This window comes from Choloepus didactylus, chromosome 8 (assembly GCF_015220235.1).
Source record: "Choloepus didactylus isolate mChoDid1 chromosome 8, mChoDid1.pri, whole genome shotgun sequence".
Taxonomy (NCBI): domain Eukaryota; kingdom Metazoa; phylum Chordata; class Mammalia; order Pilosa; family Megalonychidae; genus Choloepus; species Choloepus didactylus.
In genome coordinates, this window is record NC_051314.1 from 66,995,424 (window position 1) to 67,010,290 (window position 14,867).

Consider the following 14,867-nt stretch of genomic DNA (forward strand, 5'->3'; position numbering starts at 1 on the left):
TCTCATTTTCAGTGACTCCGAAGTTACCTACAGCTCTGTGATTCTTTGAATTGTTTGTCCAAAATGGGAAAAATCTTCACAGTTTGCAAATGTCTCCTAAAGCAATATCTGCTGGTATATAAGCATCCTGGTGGGGAGGAGGAGTCGGAAACAAGGTTTTCTTCACCTTTGTATGCCCATAGCATCAGACTTAGCTCCTTAAACAGTGTTAAATTAGGAGAAATAAGAAGGTAGTCAACAGACAAACTCTAGACATTTTCCTCTCTAAGTAACTGCAACTGTGTATGATAAAAATAATATATAACACTTATTGAGCACTTACTATGTGCAACATTTATTGAGTGCTTTATATACATTAACATATAATTCTTGCTACAACCTCTGGTATGTATTATTATCCCTATTTATAAGTTAGAAAGCAGAGACACAGAGAGGTTAAATAGCTAACCCAGGGTCAAACAGCTAGAAAGGAACAGGAGGATATCAACTTCAAAGGTCATCCAAAGTTCATGTCCTTAGCCACGGCAACACAGAGGAGAGGGCCTGAAGGAAGCCCAGATTTCGTGAGACACCTTTATGGTGCCTCACATATCTAAAGGCCCCACACCTGCTAAATATCCAAACAGGTGTATGTGGATGCTACAGCAAAATCCCTAACAGCAAGAGGAGACAATTAATAACCATATCACAGGTTATGTACATCATACGAGACTCTTTTATGTAAGGAGGAATATGTTTTGACCCTGAAAAATAACCCAATAAGCAGCATTATTTAATAAGACAGCTACTTCCATCACCAGATTCCTTAGCCTTGGCATTCTAATGATATCCATCTATCAAAAGTTGTGTGTGTGTGTGTGTGTGTGTGTGTGTGTAGGACTTGTTTACCCTAATAGGGTTGACCACAATGAAAAAGGATTAACAAACAGGCAGCTAGCTATAAAATAATGCTGAGACTTGGGCAATAGGGTCTCTTCGAGGTCTTGTGAATAATTAGAGTGGTAACTCGTTTAAAACCCATTTACAAAGCTGTACTGTTACCTCTTCTTTCAACTTTAGCTTGCCAATTTTTCTCTTCCAAAGAAAATTTCTATTCCTCCAAATTCCCCAGTAACAAAAAGTGAATAGTCTTATAAAAAGAGAAAGTAAAATCATAATTCTTAAAAGTTGGTTTTGCTGGTTTCTGAAAGAACTGTTGCCCTACGGAACTCTTGGCAAAAACAGACATTCTGAGAACAGTCAAATAATTGATTAAATGAAATGACACAACTCCAGCTAAAGTTGCAGGCAGGGAGAGAAAGGTGGAAGCCATTTGTAACAATCAGCTGGGAAAAAAAATCTCCACTAGAAAGCCAAAAGAGGAAGTTGAAAGCTGTTTACATGGATTCCAGAAAGCAGAAGATTGATTTCTTTTCTGGTCATTTATTTTTTCTGGCACCAGATTAGGAGACCATTGTATAGTACTCTCTCTTTCCCATCATCCCTGGTAATTTAGCACAAGGACATTACTTTCAGGAAATGTGATCGATGGTTTCTTAATATCTGTTTTCCCACAGCTTGCTTCATTTTATGAACTGGAGTCTTGATACATCATACAAAAATACAAATGGGCTTAAAAGACAAGTTATAATGAACAGTCGAGGAGAGAAAAATCGCAATTAGGACGCGAGCATCAGAGGCTGATAACAAAAAAAACAAAAAATTGGTTTCTCCCCCTGAAAGCCAAGGCCAACCTCTCCACACCAACTCAAGGTATCAGCAGTTCAAGTCTGTGATAACCTCAATGCTCTAGGGTCCTCCACTAATACGCCACTAAGAAAAAAATGCATCCCGTGAGCTCCTTAGAACCATGCGTTCTGGCCGACACGAAATTCACAGGCTCTGCTCCAAAACTTCATTATCGAATTATTCTGCCTCACTAGTTGAACACTATCCAAATAGTGTGGCCCGGGATGGCGAATAAAAGGAATAAAACCACCACCAGTCCCAGGAGTCTCACGGCCTCTATTTTCCCAGCGCTCTCCATGTAACTCGATTGCACCTATCAGAAACTTCAAACCTGTTCGGGTGAAATTAAGCGCCCTGTTCTGCCTTTCCTCTTGGGCTTCCACTCCACTAACCTCCCGTTTCCCGCGGGGCGGGGATGGTGGGAGAAACCCGCCACCACAATTCCAACAGCTGATGTTCCACTCGACGACTCTTGAGCAGTTGGGGGGAGGGGCATTTAGAACTAAGTCCAGTCATGATTCTGTGACAGTATGAGCACCAGCTTCAGGTCAAAGGAGACGCCCCAAACTTAGAATCAGCCCTTGGCGGAGCAGCCCAGGTGTGCACAGGTGAGCGCGGGCAGACGGAGTTGGGCTCAGCTCCGGGAGGCTCCCGGGTTTCTTCCCCTCCCCCCGGCCCTCACCTTTCTGCCGCAGGTACTGCATCTGGTGCCGCTGGCTCGGCCGCTGCTGCAGCTCCTGCAGCACTCGGGAGTCGCCCGCGCCGCCGCGGCCGCCCAGGAACACGTCGGAGCCCGAGGCCTCGGTGGAGCTGTCGAGGCTGTCGCGACGCCACCGGCCGGCCCCAGACCCGCGGCCGCTGCTGCCGCCCGCCGCCTCCTCCTCCTCGGTGCAGCTGTAGAGCTCGGTGAGCAGCCCGCTCACCAGGGACGCCGTGCGGCTCGTCCGGCCGCCCCGCGGCTCGCGGGGTTCCGGGTCCTCCTCACCCTCCCAGGCATCCCGGGCGCCGCGCAGCTGCTCCGCGGGGGGCGTCCCTCGGAGGGGCGAGGAGCCGGGCACTCCAGGGACGGCTTCCTCCTCCGCGTCCTCCGGCCTCGCCTCGCGGGCGCCGCGGCACTCGGACGCTGGTCGCCCTGTCCGTCCCCCGCCTGCGGAAAGGACCTCCATGTCGCCCCGCGTGCCGCGGCCCCGCGCCTGCCACTCCTCCCGCTCGGGCCCTGGCGCCCCCAGCCCCGCAGCGCCGGCTAGTTCCGGGAGGAGGCGCGGCCTCGTCCCCGGCCGTGTGCCCTAGGCCGGGCGCGGCGCCAGCGGGCTCCGGGTTCCCGAGGCGCCCGGAGCTCCCCCCGGCCCGCACCCGGCAGAGAAGGGAGGCGGCCACGCCTCTGGCCTTCCGGGGACGCCCGCTGCAGGTGAGGTCCGACTTGGCCCGGGGGCAGTCTCCGAAGAGAATCAAGGAGCAGGATGTGGCCAGAAGAGGATCAGGATGAAGCCTTCAGCCTGGAGGGGAAAGGACGCTCTGGCCGCTGCCACCTTCACTGGAGCACCTGATTTAACTCAAATACAGGGCAACCCTCGCATCCTATTCAGCCACCAGCCAGAAATAATGCCTGGGAGAGTTCTAAAGGCCAATAAATACTCTAAGCCAGGAGCTCCTTTCCTCATACTCCCGGGCACAACGCCCAGCTCTTCTCACTTTCCCACCTGATCTGAGCGCCTTAAAAGGCGTTCTTAGTTTCTGACCATAACGTTTCAAAAATTCTGAAGACCTGATGTATAACTCTTTGAATCCTTTTTTTTTTTTTTTTTTTTTTTTTTTTTGATCAACTAATTCCCTGTCACAAGACCCGACACAGAATGAGGGATTAATAAATATTCGTGGGATGACAGTTAATAAATGGAAGGAGCTAGTTCTGGCCGTAAAAGGTTTACAAGCGATCTTGAGAGATGTACCTTTACATTAAAGTCTCGGTGGAAGAATTATGGGTGTCCCTCCACTGTAGATATTTTTGTGAATTTAGTAATAAATAATATTCTAAGTGCTTTTTGGGTGTCAGACTGTTCTTGGTGATTTACATGAATAATCCCATTCATTCCTCACTTTAACCCTGTAAAACAGGTAAGTACTATTTTACCTTCACTTTTCAGATGAGGAATCTGATACACAGAGAAGCTAAATAACTTGTTGATTCACAAAGAATAAAATGACCTTTTCTTAACGCTCAGCTGGGAAATTACATTCCTTAAAGGGCGTGGCTTTCATTATGGATGAATACATATTTCATTGTTAGTGGAATACATATTCATCTATCTCCTTTGCTAATAAATACCTGCCATACTTCTAAAAGGGGCAACAATGGGCTGGTGAACAATGCTGGTGCCTACTGTTTGTTCGGTACACTTTTTACTTTTCAAGGCACTTTCATAGTACAGCCTGACCCTACAGGTAAATACCTGATATTCCTTGATATCACCACTAAAATGCATGTAAACATAATGAGAAAGCAATAGGCCTTTCTGATATTGGAGTCAATACACAGAAAGCAGTTAATATAAGGACGTTTTCTAACTTTTCCCTAGCTGTTATAACTGTTCTACTACTACTGTTTCCTTTTAACGTTTAAAAGCATGAAATGAAGGGAATGGAATTATTTATTTTGTTGTTGTTTGGGTTTTTGAAGGGTTTTTTTTTCCTATTGTTCTGTGCATTGAATGCAGTCCTACAGCTTTCCTTCATATGCCAAACTTGGCAACAAGCAGGACTGTCATGGGGAAGACACTGAAATTGGATCTCTCTCAGCTGATTTCTCTCTCTCTCTCCACCCATGAAGAAGATACATATCTACTAGTCTTCAGTACTGTTCACACTTAGGATAGCTTTATCAGGACCAATGGATAAAGAAATTCAAAATGAGCTGAAGGGGATGGAGAAAGAGGCCAGGAAAAACAATAGGTTAATGACATCCATCATTTTCTAACTTAATCAGAACTTCACCATCATTTCCTTTTCCTGCTTTGTAACCAAGTCACCACAGGAGAGGAAATTAGCAAAGTAAAACCAGCGAGGTTTAGAATAAGCAAAATCATTGAGTCAGAATCTAGATTATAGGCTAACGGGGGACAGGGTGGGGACAGGGAATGGGAAATTAAGGCTTAAAATATACAGAGTTCCTGTTTGCCATGATGGAAATGTTTTGGTAATGGATGGTAATGACGGTAGCACAACATTGTGAACATAATTAACAGCACTGAAATATATATCTGAAAGTTACTAAAAGGGAAATTGCTAGACTGTATATATGTATTTAACAATTGTTTTATATTATCAAATTTTTAATTTAAAAAAATTTTTAAATCCATGGAACTACACTACAGAACCAGAGAATCCTGAGTTAAACCATGGACTACAGTTAATTGTACAGTTATAAAAATGTGCAGTCATCAATTGTAACAAATGTTCCACACCAACACAAGGTGTTAAAAATAGGGTGGTCTATGGGAATCCTGTATTTTATGCATGATTGTCTGTAAACCCACAACTTCTATAATAAAGAAAAAGAAAACAGCAAGAAAAGATCTTTGCACTTGCTGGAATGATATTCCTCCCAAATATCTGCATAACTCCTCTCTCACCCACAACAGGTCTCTGCTCAAATGTCATCTTCTGGTAGGGCCTTCCCTAACCACCCTATTTTTAATTGCACCTCCTCGCAGCCTCCTCCAACCCCCAGTCATTCCTTATCTCCCCTTCCTTGCTTCCTTTTTTTACCATAATGTTTATCTCCTTCCAGCATACTATAAAATTTACTTATCTATTTTCTCTCTTATGCCACCAAAATGTAAACTCCTTGAGTGCAGGGATTTTTTTTGTGTTTGTTCACTACTGTATCCCCACCTAGGACAATCCCTGACATATTATAGGTATTCAATAAATACGTGTTGAATTAATTAATTGACTGAATAAAAAGAAAACTGGAGAAAAGACCAATCATTAACCTACTTTCCTAAGAAAAGTGAGTTCCATTAAATAGAATCCTAAAAGTGGTATTGGCAAAGAGGAGCCCTTTATCCTCCCTGCTCTGCTCTTGCCTGATGACTAGAAGGCCTTAGGGGAGTTCACTAAAGCTTTGAAGCCATCTAATTGGATATAAGAGTAAACCATTGATCTAACACAACATTATTATCAAACTGATCATGATTAAAGAAAATAGGTAAAGTGAGAATTACCAAGGTTAATTCTGTCACTGATAATAATTCTTGTTTTAATTTGTTTGGAACTTTAATTTTAATATTTAAATAATTATACTAACAATGTTATACCAGGCAACTGGAATACAAGGTCCAATACTGCATTATAATTACAAGGAGCTAAGAAACATCTATCTCTAAATTGAATACAATTTACCATAGACTGCAAAATGCAATTTATGTAAATCTCGTGTACAATCTACAGACTACAACCATTTAAATTCTTTCCAAACCTGTTATAGACCTCAAGGTCTTGCCAAAAACCTTCTGGGGTCTATTATTTAAATCTACCTTCACAAGACTTGCAACATTTTTTGACTATTTGATATATATATTTGCTCTGATGAAACCCATGATTATTCTTGGAAAGGGTGATTTCTAAAATCTAGAAGTTAATCTTTTACATTAATCTTTCAGGGATTACACATTTCCGGAGTCACAAGAGAAACGTAAAAGATTATTACTGGGTTTCAGCTTGGCCTCGTGGAGAGTGTTTTGCTCTTTGATTTTGCTATAAACTATTCATATACTTGGAAAACAATACAATCTCTAATTTCAGTTTAATACTCTAGACTTGAAAATGACACCTGTATTTTTCAACCCAAAAAGTTGGGGTAAGGGGTAGGTTTTAGAGGGATCTCAGAAGCAATCAAGTCTTAGATCTTAAGAAATGCATAATAATACATAGTAAACAATCAATTTATAAGAGCTATTAATGTTGAATTATATGTAAGTCAAAAACTTGAGTGCTTAGAGAACTTTGGAGATCTTCTAATTTGACTATTAATTATTTATTACAACTAGATTTCAAAGTAACAGAATGTATTTTGTTAGGGTTCTCTAGGGAAACAGAATCAAGAGATATCTATAAATATAAGATTTTATGAAAGTGTCTCACGCAACTCTGGGTATGCACAAGTCCAAATTCCATAGGACACGCAGCAAACTGGCAACTCCAATGAAGATGTTTGATGAACTCCTCAGGCAGCGAACTGGCAACTTTGATGAACATGTTCGATAACTCCTTAGGAATGAACTGGCAACTTCAATGAACTCCTCAGGAAATGCTTTGCTGGTTAGCCGAAGAAGTGAAGGTCCTCTATCTGTCTCGCTTAAAAGTCTTCAAATGATTGGATTAAATCCAGCTGACTGTATTCTCTCATTGTGGAAGACACACCCTTCATTGATGTGATCAGTCACAGCTACAGCCAACTGACTGAAGATTTAATAAACCAGCTTCTGTTTTATTACCCAGTCACAAATGTCCTTGCAGTAAGGGTAAGCCAGTGTTTGCTTGACCAGACACCTGGACACCATCACCTAGCCAAGTTGACACATGAACCTAACCAGCACAGTCCACCCCTTGTCAACTTGGCAGTTATACACATCATCTTAAACCATACTTTATCTCTAAGTAGAGAACAGTAACAGACATATATTTTGCCTAACAATACTCCACTGTCCTGTGTACAGCTGGAAATGCACTAAATCTTTCCAGAATACGGTGCAAGTCCTTGGCTGACATTAACTCTTAAAACTGATTTCTTTTAATTTAAATACTGCAAAATTAACAATACAGCTTATGTCATATGATAAGGGGATAAGACAGAGAAGAAAAGAAAGACATTTGCTTTACAGACAAACACAAACATAACAAAACAAGGAGGAAATATTGATGCCATCATAGTTCTCATTTCTGTAACTGGTAACGTGGTCATAGTTCATATTTATCGCTACCTTCTTCCACAACCCATTCCATGTTCCCTTTACTCTCAGCAAGCACTTCAGCTGGACATGGTTCTTTGCCTGGTGGGGTGACCCAAACCTTCATTCCTGAAGTGTCTTGGCCATTGGTAGTCCTGTCTGGATTGGGTTTTTGCAGTTTTCCATTGACTTTAATCACAGGGCATGGCAGTACTAAGAGACACCCTAGGGGATCTCCTGTATGCCAGGAAAACTCTTCTTTACTTCCATAGTGTAGTTGCAGTGTTATTTCCCCTTGATAGTCAGGATCAATTACCCCAGCCAGTACAGTAATCCCCTTCCATGCCTACTGGTTCAGAGGCATAAGAAGCCCAAATTTGCCAGGTGGCAGTCTTAACTTCCAGTTCAGTGGAATTACTGTTGCGTCTCCTGGTGGAACCACTCCTCCTTTTCGAACTAAGACTTGTAAACCAGCAGAGCTTAAGCTTGCAGGGACAGGAATCAAAAATGTTCCTAGTGGATCACTAGGATCATAGTAAGTGGTGCCACTCCTGTTTCCACCCCTTGATTCCTGGACCCGTGAATTTTGGCTATGGGAGAAACAGCACCATAGAGTGGATGCTGATTCAGAACATACACAGCCCCCTGGAGAACACTGCCCTAACCCTGCAAGGTATTGCCACCTAGTTGGCACTGTAATTCCACCGTTCTATCAACCCAGCTACCTCTGGATGATGGGGAACATGGTAAGACCAGAGAATTACATGAGCATGTGCTCATTCCCTCACTTTACTTGCTGTGAAGTGGGTTCCTTGGTCAGAAACAATGCTGTATGGAATACCATGACTGTGGATAAGGCATTCCGTAAGTCCACAGATGGTAGTTTTGACAGAAGCATTGTACGCAAGGAAGGCAAACCCATATCCAGAGTATGTATCTAATCCAGTGAGAACAAATTGCTCCCCCTTCCATGATGGAAGTGGTCCAATGTAATCAACCTGCCACCAGGTAGCAGGCTGACTACTTCAGGGAATGGTGCCATACTGGGGACTGAGTGTGGATCTCTGCTGCTGGCAGATGGGGCACTCAGCAGTGGCTGTGGCCAGGTCGGCCTTGGTGAGTGGAAGTTCATGTTGCTGAGCCCATGCATAACCTCCATCCCTACCACCATGACCACTTTGTGCATGAGCCCATTGGGCAATGACAGGAGTTGCTGGGGAATGAGGTCATCTTATCCACTTGATTATTAAAATCTTCTGCTGCTGAAGTCACCCTCTGGTGAGCATTCACATGGGATATAAATATCTTCATGTTTTTTGCCCACTCAGAAAAGTCTATCCATATACCTCTTCCCCAGACTTCTTTGTCACCAATTTTCCAATCATGTTCCTTCCAAGTCCCAGACCATCCAGCCAAACCCATTGATCAGTATACAAATGCAACTCTGGCCAGTTCTTGTTCCAAGCAAAATGAACAACCAGGTGCACTGCTTGAAGTTCCACCCACTGGGAGGATTTCCCCTCACCACTAGCCTTCAGGGACATCCCAGAAAGGGGCTGCAGTGCTGCAACTGTCCACTTTCAGGTGATGCCTGCATATCATCAGAACCATCTGTAAACCATGCCCAAGTTTTCTCTTTCTCAGTCAACTGATTGTAAGGAACTCCCCAAGATGCCATAGCTGTGGGCTGGGAAAGAGAAGGCAGCAGGAATGGGAGCCATGGGCATGTGGGCCACTTCCTCATGTAAGTTACTTGTGCCTTCAGGACCCACTCAAGCTCTATCTGGTATAAACCATTTCTATTTTATGATGGAGTGCTGCTGTGCACGCCAAACTTTATGACTTCGTGGGTTGGAGAACACCAAGCTCATGATAGGTAATTCAGGTCTCATGGTAACTTGGTGGCCCATGGTTAAGCATTCTGTCTCTACTAAGGAACAACAGCAGCCCAAAAGCTGTTTCTCAAATGGACAGTAGTTATATACAGAGGATAGTAAGGCTTTACTCCAAAATTCTAAGGGACTGCATTGTGATTCTCCTATAGAAACCTGCCAAAGACTTCAAACAGCATCTCTATTTGCCACTGACACTTCCAGCATTATTGGATCAGCTGGATCATACGGTCCAAGTGGCAGAACAGCTTGCACAGCAGCCTGGACCTGTAGCAGAGCCTCCCCTTTTCTGGTCACAACTCAAAACTAGAAGCCTTTCTGGTCACTTGGTAAATGAGCCGGAGAAGCACACCCAAATGAGGAATATGTTGTCTCCAAAATCCAAAGAGGCCAACTAAGCATTGTGCTTCTTTTTTGGTTGTAGGAGGTGCTAGATGCAACAGCTTATCCTTCAGCTTAGAAGGGATATCTCGACATGCCCCACACCACTGGACACATAGAAATTTTACTGAGGTAAAAGGCACCTGTATTTTTGTTGGATTTATCTCCCATCCTCTGACACGCAAATACCTTACCAACAAATCTAGAGTAGCTACTTCTTGCTCTCTGGGTCCAATCAACATGATATAATCAATACAATGGACCTGTGTGATGCCTTGTGGGAGGAAGAAACGATCAAGATCCCTGCAGACAATATTATGACATAGGGCTGGAGGGGTGAAATACCTCTGAGGTAGCACAGTGAATTTATAGTGCTGGCCTTGCCAGCTGAATGCAAACTGTTTGTGGTGGTCCTTACTAATAGCTACTGAGAAAAAAGCATTTGTCAGCGCAATAGCTGCCTACAAGGCACCAGGTGATGTGGTGATTTGCTCAAGCCATGATACCACATCTGGAACAGCAGCTGCAATTGGAGTCACCACCTGGTTAAGCTCATGATAATCCACTGTCATCCTCCAAGACCCATCTGTTTTCTGCACAGGCCAAATAGGACAGTTGAATGGGGTGTGCTGGGAATCACCACCCCTGCAACCTTCAAGTCCTTAAGCGTGGCATTAATCTCTGCAATTCCTCCAGAAATCCGTATTGTTTGTGTTTACTATTTTGCTAGGCAGGGGCAGTTCTAGTGGCTTCCACCTCGCCTTTCCCACCATAATAGCCCTCACTCCACGAGTCAGGGAACCAATGTGAGGATTCTGCCAGTTGCTGAGTATGTCTTTTCCAATTATGCATTCCAGAACTGGGGAAATAACCACAGAATGGGTCCAGGGACCCACTGGACCACTGTGAGATGGACTTGAGCTAAAACTCCATCAATCACCTGACCTCCATAAGCCCCAATTTTAACTGTCAGACCAGAGTGATGGTTTGAATTCCCTGGAATTAATGTCACTTCTGAACCAGTGTCTAATAATCCCCAACATATCTGATTATTTCCTTTTCCCCAATGCAGTTATCCTGGTAAAAGGCTGTAGGTCCCCCTGGGGAAGGCAGGGAGGAAGATTAACTGTATAAATTTTTGGCAGTGTAACAGGGTCCTTCCCCAAGGGTACCCAGCCTTCCCCTCATTCAAGGGGCTCTGGATCTGTAAACTGTCTCAAGTCTGCAAACTGATTAAGGGACCATGACTCTCTGTTTTTGTAATTCAAGGTAGATTTTTGTTCACTTGACCTAGAATTCTTCTGCTTATACAGCTCAAACAAGAATTTAGTAGACTGCCCATCTATTTTACTGCTATGTACTCCATGATCTACTAGCCAACTCCATAAGTCTCTGCAAGTCGGATTATTTTGACTGCTGCTTTGCCTGTTTTCCATTAGGTAGCTACGCTCATATTGCCTTTGACCATTAACTGCTGCCACATGGCTTCTGCTGACTCAGGATCTGATTATCCCCATTGTGTTTAAGGATTCCAGCCCAGTGACAGCAGTTCCCACAGTAATATCTGACCTCCAGAGAAGGGCAACTACAGAGCTCTTCAGGGATGATGGAGCTAGTCTCACAAATGTATTCCTCACAGTCCTGGTAAAAGGTGTGTCCTCTGGACATTCCAGCAGTGTGAGATCAGGTTTCCATTATAAATCCACTCTAACATTCCAATCTCTCTAAGCCTTTGAATCCCCTCCTCTACATTATACCAGGGCAGTTCCGGCATTTCGATCTCAGGTAATGTCAGCCACCCATTGATCCATGTTTGAGCCAACCACACAAACAGTTAACGCCCTTTCTAACCCTTCAAGCTACAACACTGAATTCAGAATCTCTACTTAGTGGGCCCATATCAGTAAATTCAGCCTGATCCAACTTTATATTCCTTCCACCATTATCCCACACCCTTAATATCCATTCCCACACATATTCCCCTGATTTTTGTCTGTATAAGTTGGAAAACTCATACAATTCTTTTGGAGTACAGCGTACTTCCGTACTTCTCTTCGGGGCCTGTTGGGACTTTAGTCTAGTTATAGGTCTTGAAGCAAAGACTGGTGGTGGGGGTGGGTCATGAAAAGAATTAGAAGTATCCCTCAAGCCATTTACCTCAGGACATTCTGTTGCAGTTTCATTTCCTGAAACAGCATTAATCTCTCCAGACAGGTGTGAGGGCTGCTTCCTCAGGGGAGGTGATTAAGGTTTAGTGGGCCCTGAAGGGTTAATCTCCTTAGGTGGAGGTTGGATGGCAGGCTCCAGGGCACACTGGAGGTGGGAAGCTGTTTCCTCAAAACAAGCTGGAGTTTGGGTAGCTCTCTCCTCAAAGAAGACTGGAGGCAGGGTGGCTGTTTCCTCAGGACAGAACACTACAGGTGTATGTAACAGACTCAGCAGAATCCAGGGTTCCAATGTCCTCACTGCCATTATTATCAATCCATATGTCCCCTCCCCAAGTTTCAGGATCCCATTCTTCTCCAATCAATGCCTTTACTTTAATAGCAGACACACTGCGAGATTGAGATTTTAGTTTACATTGTAAATCTGCTACTCGCACAATGAGATTCTGGGTCTGGTTTTCAGAAATCTCAAGTCTGCAGTCACAGGAAATAAGATTTTCTTTCAGGGCACACATAGAAACCTTTACATCTCTCATATGGCACTTAAGTTTCAAATTTGAAGGCTTTAGCTCATCCCTTTCTCTTATAACTTTATCCACATATCTAAGAGCAACTAGCCAACATCCTTATACCTCTTAGCTCTGCAAAACTCTGTTAAGGTGTCAAAAACACTGTCATCTAGAGCCTTGCTTCATACAAGAGTATGATTAGGAGAATGAAATGATGCTATTTTGCATATCTCCATTGCCAACTCATGCTATGGACTGTTAGTGCCATCTTGATTATTGGAAATGGAATCATTAGTGCCTTTGAATCTAATCAGAGTAGAAAACCAATTGTTAAATCCCATTTTAAGATTCTGTTTCTTGAGAACCACTCCTGGTACCAAGTTGTATTAATTAGGGTTCTCTAGGGAAACAGAATCAACAAGAGATGTCTATAAATATAAGATTTTATAAAAGTGTCTCACGCAACTGTGGGTATGCATGAGCCCAAATTCCATAGGGAAGGCAGCAAACTGGCAACTCCAATGAAGATGTTCGATGAACTCCTCAGGCAGTGAAATGGCAACTTTGATGAACGTGTTTGATGAACTCCTCAGGAACAAACTGGCATCTTTGATGAACTCCTCAGGAAGTGCTTCACTGGTTAGCCGAAGAAGTCAAGGTTCTCTATCAGTCTCTCTTAAAAGTCTTCAACTGACTGGATTAAATCCAGCTGATTGAATTCTGTCATTCTGGAAGACTCGCCCTTCGTTGATGTAATCAGTCAGAGCTGCAGCCAACTGACTGACGATTTAATAAACCAGCCTTCTAGTTTATTAAACAGCTACAAACGTCCTTGCAGTAACGGTTAGGCCAGTGTTTGCTTGACCAGGCACCTGGACACCATCACCTGGCCAAGACGACACATGCATGTAACCCCCACACAGAATATAATCTTTCCTTTGCAGTAATAGAAAGAAAGGTTGTAGTTGCTCAATGCATATCAACTGGGAATCAAACCTCTTATCTCTCACCCCTACCCAATTAACATTTTTCAGATGTTCCTGTCATGCCATTACTGGGGGAGTCACTGACAAAGGATGCCTAACATCAACTGCCTGAGTCATTTCATCTAATTGGTTGTCTAATTGTTTGTCTTCCATGGTAAGTGTTTTGTGGTGGGTATAAACATGTGATACAAAGATCTTCACACTCTGTTCCTGTTCCCATACGTCTAACCACCCAGCCTCTACCCCAGACCTCCTTGTCTCCAATCTTTCAAACATTTTCCTTCCAGGCCCATGCTCAGGCAGCCAAGACATTTGTCACTGCTGATGAGTCCATATATTTTCTAACCTCAGACCACTTCTTGCACCCAAACTTGATGGTTAAGCACATCACTCAAAGCTTTGTCCATTAGATGGTTTATTTTCACCTATGTCTTCCAAGACACTGTCCTGCCTCCAATCTCCTGCCCCCATCCCCCCAATAAGGCTGTGATGAAACTACCATGCCTTTCCAGCTTGCACTCATATACCCAGCCCAGGCTTTGCCTCCTGCTTCAGGTTCCCAGGTGTGAGCTGAGAGAGGGGCAGTGGTGTAACCACAGTGAATGATATGGAAGTCTGGGCTATCTGTTCACGCTTCTTGCTTAACACCCTCTGTCCTATTCATGCTTGGTCCTGGACGTACCAATTCCATCATAGAATGGATTGCTGCTAGTCCTGCCCAACTTCATGACTGTGGATCCAAGAAGAACCACCTCATGATGGGCAGTTCAAGAGTTTCATTTTTTTCAAGGCTCAGCGTACCAGAAACTGTTTTCAAAAGCTGTTTGAATGCAGCTTACAAGGGGTGACAGTGTGATTGTGAAAATCTTGTGGATTGCACTCCCTTTATCTTGTGTATGGATAGATGAGTAGAAAAATGGGGATAGAAACTAAATGAAAAAAGGAGTGGGATGGGGGGATGATTTGGGTGTTCTTTTTTACTTTTATTTTATATTCTTCTTCTCATTCTTTCTGATGTAAGGAAAATGTTCAAAAATGGATTGCGGTGATGAATGTATAACTATATGATGGTACTGTGAACAGTTGACTGTACACCATGAATGACTGCATAGTATTTGAATATATCTCAATAAAACTGAATTTAATTAAAAAAAAAAAAAAGCTGTTTGATACCTGCTATAGATGGCATGATCTTGCTCCAAAACCCCAGGGGCCTGCTTTGTGATTCTCTTACTGGGGCTTGCTCCATATTACATTT

General features: G+C 43.5%; 1 protein-coding gene across 4 annotated transcripts in view; it reads right to left on the bottom strand.

Annotated features, from left to right (window-relative positions):
- The window catches only part of TBC1D30 (TBC1 domain family member 30), a 115,181-nt gene extending 112,059 nt beyond the window's left edge, over positions 1 to 3,122 (bottom strand). For 2 of the 4 annotated variants that reach the window (XR_005218317.1, XM_037845841.1), the window contains exon 1: positions 2,411 to 3,113. Coding sequence is in view for 3 of the 4 variants with exons in the window: in XM_037845841.1 (XP_037701769.1) it covers positions 2,411 to 2,894 (484 nt within the window). In the remaining variant the exon portion in view is untranslated. Of the gene's footprint in view, positions 1 to 2,410 lie in introns of all 4 variants that reach the window. The other 2 variants (XM_037845843.1, XM_037845842.1) reach the window with 2 other exon arrangements.
- Positions 3,123 to 14,867: the final 11,745 nt, after the last annotated feature.